Raw genomic sequence first — 12,118 nt, forward strand, 5'->3', positions numbered from 1 at the left:
AAGGATTACTTCTCTTTTACTATATCTCCTATAACAGTAGGTACATCTTGGACTTGATGACAACATCAAATTCCTCCTAAATTGTTAAGCAACTACAAGGTTCACAGTAACCGAGGGCCCAAGATTTCACACTCAGTGAGCTGCAAAGTAAGTGGACACATGCACACTTCTCATTTGCTTCCAGTCAGGCCTAATGTGAAGAGATGCTTTCCCAGCAATATTAAAGCAACATTAAAGAAGATTTGACTTCATTGTTTCCCAAGAAGATTAAAGGCCCTCCAAGAAGAGCTGAGAAGTTTGGGGCTCCTTCTGGGGTGAACCAGTTTGAATAGGCGTAACATAGGGAGGATTGTTTTTCCCAGGAAAGAGGAAAAATAAAATTTGGCTCCCTCTCCAAGACAGAAAACTGAGACCTCAGTAACACTTTTTGGTGCTGATGTGCATTCATGCTGCACCACCTCAAATTTTGTCTCAGTGAAGGATCCAGCACATGGATGGCATTTCAGAGCAACAGCCAAGGCTGTCAGCACTGCCTCCCTTTGGTGCATGGTAGTCTCTGCTACTTGTTTCTCAAATGAGTCCTTACACCTTTGATGGGCTAGGGGCCACCAGCCAGCTCCCCTTTTTAACACACCTAGTTACAGGAACTTGGTGAGATAGAACAAGATGAAGTGCCCTGTTCAAAGATGTAAGTACAGGACCCTGTGCTCCTGGAACACAGCTGGTGGTGCAAGGCACAGGTTGTGCAAAAGAGAAGGATCAGAGACTTTGACAGGACTTAATGGTAAAATCAGCCTTCAGCTGGGAAGTGTAACATCAGTTGTGATGTTCATTTGTGGTATCTCTGCTATTGAGCCCAAACTATCTAGGGGGTGAGTCAGTGATCATGGTGGGAAAGACACTCATGACCATGCTAACAGCATACATGTGCATGTAGCACAGTGGTCTAACACAGCATAACAAGCATTTTCATCTGCCTCTAAAGCACCCACAGATTAGAGAGAACAGTGATTATGAAATTCCAACAGCCAAAGGCCAAGTTACTGTTAGGTTTAAATCAAACCAACATCTTTGGTGCAGAGTATTTCTTTACAGTTACATATCACTGTCAGGGAGGGACAAGAAGGCCTCACTAACCAAAATCAGAATTATTATTCTCAGAAGAATAGAAAATAATTTCTCTTTGTATGTGTTTACACAAACATCTTTCAGGACATTGCACCAACCAAAGCATGGTGACAGCAGAGATAAAGTTGCAGTGAGGAGACTCCAGCAGAGCTCAGAATCCTGTTTGGTTCCCAGCTTTGTCCCTCAGCTCCCACCCAGGCTCAACAATCCTTCACAGCCCTAGACACACCCTAAGGGAGTATTTCTTATAATTGGTGAACCTCCCAAACTTTGCAACTAGGATGGCATGAACAAAAAAAAAAAAAAAAAAAAAAAAAAAAAAGAAGATAAGGCTGAATGTTTGGCAGAGGTAGAAAAATTCTCACCAAGAAAACACCTCCCTCAAATTAATTCTTCAACCTCCCTAGCGGAGAACTGCCAGTAGATACATCACCACAACCAGGCAGATTTCTGGAGTGAAGTAAGGAGTACAACTCACCCAGGTAGTTGTCATCCTCTGGTCTCCCTGAGTAACTGTGCTGACGCACATCAATATTAGTGGCACCAGCTGGGATGCGAACCACAACGTTATAACCTAGGAAAGATTCAACAGAAAGTCAAGGCTATTACACAGGCACTTGATTTGTTTTCTACAGGGGAAGGGAAATGAGCTAAGTTACCTCACATTACACAAGCTGATACTTTTCATTTAGGGATAGCATAAATAGTTATAAAATGGAATATACTATAGCTAGAAGGATTTTGTGTTTTACATCGGTGTTTTTGTAGATTAAGTGTCATAATGGCTTTTATAGACCCACATTTTTTCACTATAAAGTTTTTAGCAACAGATTCTTACCATAATGCACCGTGTTAAATGTGCCTGCAACAGTTTTGCATGAAGAATTATCCCCACCACAAACACCACATTTATCTCTTCTTGCTTTTGAATTCAGGACATGATCACATCCAGCTTGCTTTAAGAGAAAAATTGAAAAAAACAGATTGAGCAAATACAGATGAGAACAGCATTGACAAATCTCCTAATTAAGGCACACAAAAGCTGTGTATGCAAAGGCTGCTGTGAGATAAACTGGTTTGCTTCCCCACATTTTTCCACTGATTTAGAGTGTGGCCATCCCACAAGTTTTTACAACAAAAGGCTTTTTTACAAAGCAAGAACCAGAACAACTGTTTGTACCAGGTAATGCTTTCACTAGAAAAAATTTCTTGCATCAATTGTTCCCATAGAGAAAAGTAAGAACAATCATGAATGGAAATGTAGGGCTCTGGGGCCTGATCAGAAGAACTGGGGCAAAACACAGAAGCCTGGGATTTAGGCTGAGATTCCACAGCCCCCAGTAACTTAGGGCAGATGTGCAAACATGTTCCACTTGAGTGTGTCCCAAGAAGAGCTGGTGAATGGTCTAGACTAAGATGAGGAGTGGCTGAGGGGGCTAAGGAACTCAGCCTGGAGAAAAAGAGGCTCAGGAGGGACTTTCTCACTCTCTACAACTACCTGAAAGGAAGTTGTAGCCAGGTGGGGGTCAGGGTCTTTTCACAGGTAACAAGCAACAGGACAAGAGAAAACAGCCTCACGTTCAACAGGGGAGGTTTAGATTTAATATTAGGAAATAATTCTTCACCAAAACAGTTGTCAAACACTGGAACAGGCTGTTCAGGGCAGTGGTGGGAGTCACCCTCCCTGGTAGTATCAGAGGACATGTAGATATGGCACCTGGGGACATGGTTTAATGGTGGACTTGGCACTGCTGGGTTAATGGCTAGACTTGATCTCAAAGGTCTTTTCCAACCTAAATAACCCAATGATTCCATGTGTGGCTCTTCAGCAAATCTGGAGGCTGGCACAAGTTTCAGACCATTTGGGGCTGACAGAGCCTGCAGATACTGCTGCCATCCTCTGAGTGAAGAGGCCATGCCAACTACTGCCTGGAGCAGGGTGCAGAAGCGCCAGCCTGCCCACCAAGCTGCCCTTGGGTGAGGAGGAGGGACAGTGATTACCCGGCAGAGGCCCTGCACGCAGATGTCGTTGGTGTCGGGGCCGCAGGGCGTCCCGTCGATGACGCGGTCCTGCAGCTGGTAGTAGGCCGTGCTCCCCGCCACGCGGCAGAACAGCTTGCACCGATCCTTCATCAGGACTGCGGGGGGAGGGAGGGACACCAGGAGCACGTTATCTGAACACCCTCACCCCCAGGCAGCGCTCCAGGAGGCAGGAGCTGCATCCCCCCAGCCACTTACTGCCGCTGTATTTGGGAACCCAGCGCACGTTCGTGGGCAGCCCGTTGATGTTGAAGTGCGTCCCGTCAAAGTTGGCACACTGCTCATCCCGGAAATCCTTCTTCAGCTTCGAGCAGGGTTCTGTGTTGCAGGATTTAAACTTCATGCGACGACCCACGCAGTACTTCCCACCGTTTTTGGGTCTGCAGAGACAACACCAGGCTGGAAATGAGGTGCAATTGCAATTCTGCAACCGGTTCAGTACAATCAGGATTTGCAACAGCATTTTGTGGGCTCTATCTTTCTGCATATCTTTAATACCCCCAGATGACAATCAGGAAATGCTACGCTGGTGTCTAACATAAAAATCCCACATATGCAATAAAATCAGATGAAAATGAGAATATTTGCTTTCTGATGGATGCCATAGTAGTGAGACAAACCAGAAAGGAAGACCAACATCTTCTCCCCACCTGAGGATTTATTTTCACATTGAAGGATCCCACTCAGGCCCATGTTTCCTTACAACCCCATCAGTCCTATGGATTTTGTGGCTGATAATTTGCCTTTGATCTAGTGGGTTGCAAATAACTAAACATTACAGGAGAAAAGGCTTTCTTCCCTGCAGAGGCTGAAAGGTCAGGCAGCATTTACTTCCTCAGGATTTCTAGCCCCAAATGTTAAAAATGGCCATGCTGAGCACTTTGAAACAACTTTACCTCAATATATTCCACAAAGCACCAAAACCAGCCAATAAATAACTCTCCCCCATTTTATAGCAGGATGACACTGGTATAAACTGGGAAGAGAGATCCCATCCAAGCCACATAAAACCCAGAGGATAAGCCTAGGAGAAGCTATAATTTTAAATTTCCTGACTCACAGATTCAGGGCTGTAGTCATAAAACTATTTTTCTCATATGCAGATGAAGCCGTTGTCAGAGAACATCACTCTGGGGACTGAAAGAGCCTCTCCCATTTCATCTGCTGCCAGCAGTGGTGCAAGAATGAACTGCACATCAAAATAACCACAAAATCTACATCTTCTACCTACCCCCAAAAAATGAACGCCTGCACTAACAAAAGTGCAGTCAGAAGAGTGACTTGCCAGGCTCCAACAACTGTGCATTCACAACTCCTGCCTTCCAGGACTGCTCTTCAGGATCAGCTCTGCCTTGCCTGGGGACCAGGTGCCCATCAGTGCCCCAGGGATGCTGGCAGAATGCTCCTTCCCTTGGAGCTCCGTTGGGAAGGAACACACACAAGGTCTTCACACTTGGAGAACCCTTCAAGATGCAGATGAATGAGTGATAAATAGGAGCCACCCCCGTCATCAGAACAGAGGTGTTCACCATGTTGCATGCAGCCAGCACCTCTAACAAAAGAGATGGCACCCTCCTGCACCTGCACAGTGGTCTCTACAAACAGTGAGTCCACAAGTTCCTGCAGCTGAACAGAATTTTTTAGCATCTCTGCACCTCTACCACTCAGGAAGCCCAGCAGTGCCATTTCTCCCACAAATAACAATTCTTCACTGTTATGCTTGACAATTCTTTGTGACTCAAGTAGCAAAGTACCTGTGAAACAAATGAGAGACAGAAGCACAGAACAGCTCCCCCTTGCCAAAAGATTGCCTGCAAAACCAGGAAAGGCAGGCAGACTTCCCACCATCCCATCAGCACCACACTAGACATGCTCACAGGTTTGGCAGAAGGAGTTGTGTCCTTGAGCAGCTGCAGGTGAGATGCTGAGCACCACCAGTTACACACATGGAACTTTTCCTGCCAGCATCCTCCAGTCACTCTAGTGAGCCCTCTAGTCCTACCCTAAATGCCACATGATTTGTCCTCAGGCACAGCCCTGAGCAACAACTAACAAGATCAGCTCTACCTGCTCTGAGGGCAGTTCTCACATCATCTGCAAGTGAAATGCCTGTCACTTCAAAGGTTTCTAGTGTTTGCAATTAAGCAAGTATCAGTGATAAAAAGCCCAAGCAACACAGTGGCCATTGCAGATTCCTGATGACAGACTGATTTTACACCTTTACAGTTCCTAGTGGAGGAGTGAGTCTCAACCTGTTTTTTACTGATTTAGTCTGTTGTCCACCTTGTTGTGGCAAACAACTTCAAAGAACCTGATTCCACTTGGGACAGCTCCAGGGCTATCCCAGCACAGCAGCTCCTGCAGACACAGCCCCAACTCCTCCTTGCCTTGCAGGCACAATGGCAGTTGCTTGGGGTTTCCCAATACCAGAGCCCATCCCATGGACTATTCCCACGCAGGCACATGAGCTACCTCTAGCTAGAAAGGGACATCCCAACCACCTTACTACACAGCACACTGGGAAACTTCTTAATCGTGGCAGCAGCACACTCCAGACCTGGGCGAGTCTGAGTCATTCATGGGGGAATTAAGAGGATTCATCATTTTCACTTCAAAAGCATTTGTACCTCTGCAGGACTGCTGCAGTTTGACAAAGCCTCTGAGTTATACAAACCTTTAAGAGGGCATTTATTTTAAAAAAAAGCAATTACAACATTTTTATGGCCACCACATTGCTTCCAATATAAATCAATTTAACTAAAATGGAACTCTCAACTATTTAGTTAAGGAGAACATGAAGAACACGCAGGAGCCTTTTTTATTTTTTTAAGGTATGTCAGATAAAATCCAAAAGTCATAAGCTACTATTTAGTTTTATCTTCGCTAGACATGACCCCTGAGATTGAGATAACATTGACACACAGACACACCACAAACTGAAGGATGCTAAAGCTTGCCACCTTGTTGCAAACTGCCAGCTTTGTAACCCTGGCAGTAAATCTCCTTGCAGACAATGCTGGGGGCCAAAGCACACTCACACTTCTGACACTTAAAAACAGCTCCAAACACCCCTGACAGTTTCAGAGTGTTTTTAACCAGCATTGCTTCTCACAGAATCTGAGGGACAGAAAGAGCTGACCCTGAAAAAGAAGCCACCCTCATATAACATCAATTTTCAGTGTCATGAAGAAATACAGCATACTTCGTTCTGTGTAATATTTTTATGGATCATCAACAATGTACCACAGAGACAGAAGGGAAAGCAATACATGATTCCATTTCCCTTCTCTCGGAGTCATCTATTTGACCAATTAATGCTGGCATGGGCCCACTTTCAATCCAGTATCACTCCCCTGACAGGCTCCTGCACACATCTCAGACCCACTGCACTCCTCCGAGCAACCCAGAAACTCTCAGGCCCAGGGAATGATGGGGCCTTATCCCCATTCCCACCCAACAGGTCTGAAATACATGATGCTTAATCCATCTCCTTGAGCATTTTCACTTGCAGATGTTAAGGCTCTGCTCATGTGTGACTGCAGAAGAATCTGTGAAGCTCCAGTGTGCACAGATCAGTTTGAGATATCCTTCCCCACATTTCAGGAAGCCCTAGGACTGGGAATTGGCTGGTGGCTAGCACACTTATCTATACATTTGTTTACATGTCAGGCTCAGACAGTTAAGCACGGGTGGATACTTCTGTGATAGCCTAAAATGCAAATGTGATCTGACTCACATCCAGAGATAACATTCCCCCGTCCAAAAAGCCATTCCTGAAAACTGGGCTTCTGGTATTGACATGTTATCAAATATGCCCTTTCCCATAATTCTGCAACATGTCTTTATTTGAAAACAAGGGCTTGCACCACAGACCCTCTGATGATGCACCACAGCCATGGGCTTTGTCCAGCAGCCAGGCTCAAATTCTCATGTGGGCAATCTCAATGGGAAGGGTCTGGTCTGGTTAGCCAACACATTCCTTCAGGGTATGTCAAAACAGTCTGTTGCCATTCCAGAGGCTTACAGCTCTTCCTGCATCCCTGCAGGACACTCATCATGTAGGTGTCAGAGCACTCTACAAAGAGAGGCAGGAGCTGCAGCTTCATTTTCTGCAGCATGAAGGGAATGGGTGTAATTTTCAACACCAGATTTAACACAATTTTTTCCTGGGTGCAAGATCTCACCCCAGATTCTCATGCACAGAAAAAACGTATAAAAGCTAAACCAACTTTAAATATAAAAGATTTACTGAGAATTATTTTGGGTTGGGTTTGCTGCCTTCTACAACAGAGGAGAAACTGTCTCTTTCTGAAGTACTTTGAGAAGGAGAAAAGGCAAGAGAGTGGGGTTCATCCATTTGCATCGTTTTAGCAGCCCCATGACAATGGGGACACAGGTGGTGGGAGCTCACCCTATGGTGTCAAATTACAGGCACAAACCAACAACAATCAGTGGAAAGCTCTGTGGGTGGTGCCAGGACAGACTACTCCTCACAGAGACCTTGTGAGGGGCGGGAGAAGAGAGGCCAGTGCCAGCACAAGGCTCAGGAAAGGGGGCCTGGAAAATAACCACTATCAATCATAAGGATTTCTTGGGCAGCTTGGTGCCGAGTGTGTTTAGGTGCTTTTGCAAATCCCAGCCACAGCAATACAACTACTGAAGCACCAGGATACAAACCACAAGCAATCAGGGAAGATGGAATTTCAAATCCCTTGGCTAGCCTTTAGGATAAAGGAGATCTTCTATCACAAAAAGCTATCAGACTGAACAGATGCCTCTCAGAAGACAGGAACACATCTCACTGACAGCATCCAAAGTTTCAGCAGCAGAGCTGCAAAGATGCTTTGTTTTTGTCTTTCCATGGCTACCAAAGACCATATGGAGCATGCTGACTCAGCACAGCCAGATGAGAGCTCTCTGCACTTGTGTTTTTCTTAGCATTGTTTTAATTAACGTGCTGGTGTCCTACTCTCTCAGCCTCAACTTTTGACACTTGCCCAGCTGTGCTGGGCAGCCTGTCCTGTTACCAGAGCACGAGTGTCATAGGCATAAGCTCTCCCTTCTCCCATTAGCAGTGATGAAACTATCCCTGGCACATCTCTAGTGACAATTTCCTTGGCAATAAACCATCCAACACCAGTGATGAGAAACAGGAATCTTTTAAGACCTCTCAGTGCAACCAGCCCCACAGACTCTCTCCTCTCTGTATCTCAGTTCCAAATAAAAGCCCAGGAAGACTCCTGCCCACCCCTTCTTCTGCAAGAAGGCATTTAAACAGAAACCAGCAGAATTCATAATTTACGTAAACAGACTGCTTTCATACCAGTTGCTCAAGCTATTACTATTGCACCAGCTACATATTTGTCTCCTTGAAGCCCACAGCAAAATTCCCTGCCATTTCAAATGGTGCAGGATTTTGCATTCCAGGCTGATAGCAAACATTCTTGAGTACCACTTTTTAATGGGGCACAGATTTCTGCTGAGGTTTGGCTAGTCTGCACCAGCTGAAATATAACTGTATAAAGGATCAGCTGCAAAAGCAGCCAAAAGCTGCAAAACCAGACAAAGCAGGAATAACACGGTAGAAAACTTTATTATAAAGGCCTCTAGGAACAGCTGCAAAAGCAACTGAAGCAGGGGTAAAATGGTGAAAAAGGAAGGCTCCTTCCTTTCTCCCTCCTTTCTGAATCACAGCTTTGGAGAAAGAAAAACACCTCTAGAAGTTGGACCCCAGCTGTGCCTCCACAGGAAAACAGAAGGTAATAAACCCATGGAGGTATCAGCTTTTTACCCCTCATTGTTGAATGGATCCCTTTGTAGAGCACTTCACCCACTTCACCAATGACCAGATCCTGCTTCATCCATGCCAGGCAAAGCCACCCATCCCCAGGGCAGAGCCACCTGTCCTTGGCACTCACAAGGACTGGGGACAGCCAGAGTTGACTTCAGCCCATTTGGGCAGCCCAGAGTGCTTTCCCCTCTCACCCTGCAGCCCTTCCCCTGCGTGCACTCACTCGGGCTTGTTGCACTCTCGAATCGCCGTCTTTATGCCGCCGCCGCAGGTCCTCGAGCAGGTCCCGAAGGGGCTCCAGGAGCCCCAGGCTCCGTCTGTCACCAGCGCCTCTCGCTCCTTGGGCACACACACCCCAAACCTGCAGTGCTGCACGTGAAGGAGAGACATGGCAAAGGTGGGATTGTGCTCTCTGCATTGTGAGCGACCGACAGTGATCAGCTTGGGCAACAAGACTCAGCCTCACTTGTTTCTCAGCCATACACAATGATTTTGCAATCAAATAAAACTGATCTTCTTTTACTTTTGTCTGTCACCCCCATATTTTTCTTTCTCCGTACCCTTAAATGGCAAAGTGAAGGCAAGGTGCTGAGTTCTGTGGAATGATTTATGGGATGAAGACTAAACACAACAGCAGCCACTAAATATTCCCTGTTTACTGGTGCTAAGCAGCACAGCAAGCTCACAGTACTGGCTTTTCAAAATCTGCTCTGATTTCCTGCAGAGCTGCAGAAACTCTGCACAGAGAGCTGTGTAAGGGGAGGAGACAGGGAACGAGGAGAAACACCAGGGAAAACTCAAACCTCCCCACAGTTACCCAAAGCAGAAAACTTCCAAATCCAAAAGGCAAATAAAATAGAAAAATTAATTCCTCAAGCCCAAGGGTTTTTTTTTTACACTCAGACATAACATAGAACTTGCCAAGACCTGGTCTACACTTCTGTTTTCCAGCTATGACTCGTTTTCTTTTGTTTGGAAAACTGGATTAAGTTACCTTGGCAAGCCCCTATCCCTATTTTCATGGTATAAAATTGTATCCTTTGGGGTATGTTTGCTACATGGACTACACAGACTTCTACAGAAGTGAGGGAAGAGTCACCTTCTGGCCTCTCCAGAATAGATGGAAAAATGTCCCCTCTCAGTGAACAGTGCTTGCTATAGTTGCTTTAAACCCAGAGACATGCAGATGCCTAAATACTTGTAATTATGGCAAGCCCAAACACTGCTGATTGCTCACAGATTAGAAGAGGCTACAGACTATAGAATACAGGTAGAGAGCATTGCTAAAATATTCCCTTGCAGTATTTCTGTGCACCAGGTGCTGTTCAGATCTCATGATCTTTATGGGAACAGAGTCAAATTTGCTGATGCACTGTGTTTTTCCAGCCTTTCCACTAATAGCACAACAAGGCTGCGTCAGGACACACCACAAGCTCATCCTGTTGTTTTAGACACCCTTATGAACCACCTTGGATAAAGCTATCTAGGAAAACACAGCAGAATCAAGCTGTCAAGGGGCTGTGCATCCCACAGGACACCAGCTCTGCAGCACATGGGACATCTTTTGCCCATGAAGGCTAACTTGTTATACAGCTTTGCTGATGAGGAAAGCTGATCTCAGGTGCATTTGCCCATGGACATGGTTTGCCGGACAGCTGAAGAACTCATAATCTGGGTCCTGCATGTGGTGTTTGCTCAGAGACAAGCATGGTTTCTAGGCTGCAAAATGCCCCAGATTTGCTTTCATCTAAAGATCTGACTCCCCAGATAAAACTGACTAAAACCCTACAGTAAAGAACAGCAATAAAATCAGCTGAAATGCCTGTTTCTTTGCTGCAGGACAAATTACAATGCACAACTCTTCCTTTAGAGGCATTTAGAGGTTGAAAACCTGAAGGTGAGGGTCCCTATACAGGTCCAAAGAGGTCTGACAGCTATCATTAAACAACAGACATGCATGACACCAATCCAACAGTGCTGTCCCAGTGGAGAACTTCTGGCAGCAATGTTGATGCTCACAGCTAAATATCTAACCAGAGTCATGCCTGGCACCACTGACCCAGGGAAGATGACTGAATAGCTAACTAGTGAATGAACATGGCTTACAGACCGTGACATGACCTATATGTCTCCCATCTCATGGTTGAATATTAACCAGGAAGTCATCTACATCCATTGATTTTATTAAAAATTTGGGGGTTGGAGTTGATGGTAAAGCGAAGCAGGGGAAAAGAGCAGCTGTTTTAAATAAATGGCAAGATTATCTTATGAAAACACAATAGTGCTTCTTGGAACCAGACTGTGAACAGTCTGGCTGTGCAACCTTTATGCCTTTCATATTTTAAAAATAATTTCTATGTTGAGATACAGCAGAAAGACTAAAAAGCCTGCCAGGGTTCTCCTTCCTATAAGCTTACAGCTCACAGAATGAAGAGAATAAAAGGCAGATTGTCTGGAGTAAATTCAAAATATCTTAGACACACAGTGGAGCTGGAGAGCACTGGCAGGGATGGAAGACATTACAGCAGACTTTCCTTTCCTAGAGCTCCAGATAATTCCCCAAATCCAGCTGCCATCCTTGGGCTGGCTGGCTGAATGGAGTAGCAGGGGGCAGAAGGGGCTGAGCAGCTCCATGCATGCATAACAGACACACTACCTGCTGCCACAGGGCAGCAGACACCAATCATTACTGTTCATCTGCTCCACTGTTACCATTCTTTAAACAGCTCTGAAAACCACAATGGAGAGTGGCCCAAATTTACAACCCCCTTTATCTTCTTTCAGAGATTTATCTCCACCCAACAATGAGCTGGTTCTGTGGAACATGGTAAAACCATCACCCAGCAATGCCAGACTCTGGGCTGGGTTTATGGCTTGATTTAGCAGTATCAGATTCAGTGTCCTCACATGCAAAATATGTGTAAGCTAATACTCCCATGTTTTTTAATGCCCTTGATTTAAGAGTAAATTTAGAGCCCAGTTAAATCTACATCCCAGTAATTTTAGCTAGATCTTTTTTTTAGCTATTCAGGCTCTCTTATTTCCAAAGATATCTCTATAAAAAACGGTATGGTATTTTCTCCGTCTGCCAACCCATACAGCACGGGCTTTAAACATGCAGACTTGAGGCATTAGTCAGCAAGTAGCAGTTTGACAGGG

General features: G+C 45.3%; 1 protein-coding gene across 8 annotated transcripts in view; it reads right to left on the reverse strand.

Annotated features, from left to right (window-relative positions):
• The window catches only part of ADAMTS9 (ADAM metallopeptidase with thrombospondin type 1 motif 9), a 79,854-nt gene that overhangs the window by 46,160 nt on the left and 21,576 nt on the right, over nucleotides 1-12,118 (reverse strand). For all 8 annotated transcript variants that reach the window (XR_005630404.1, XM_039734078.1, XM_039734082.1 and 5 more), the window contains 5 exons: nucleotides 9,183-9,328; nucleotides 3,367-3,548; nucleotides 3,130-3,266; nucleotides 1,967-2,084; nucleotides 1,607-1,702 (listed from right to left, as the gene is read on the reverse strand). Coding sequence is in view for 7 of the 8 variants with exons in the window: in XM_039734078.1 (XP_039590012.1) it covers nucleotides 1,607-1,702; nucleotides 1,967-2,084; nucleotides 3,130-3,266; nucleotides 3,367-3,548; nucleotides 9,183-9,328 (679 nt within the window). In the remaining variant the exon portion in view is untranslated. The remainder of the gene's footprint in view (nucleotides 1-1,606; nucleotides 1,703-1,966; nucleotides 2,085-3,129; nucleotides 3,267-3,366; nucleotides 3,549-9,182; nucleotides 9,329-12,118) is intronic.

This window comes from Passer montanus, unplaced genomic scaffold, assembly GCF_014805655.1.
Source record: "Passer montanus isolate IOZ18808 unplaced genomic scaffold, ASM1480565v1 scaffold9, whole genome shotgun sequence".
Taxonomy (NCBI): Eukaryota; Metazoa; Chordata; class Aves; order Passeriformes; family Passeridae; genus Passer; species Passer montanus.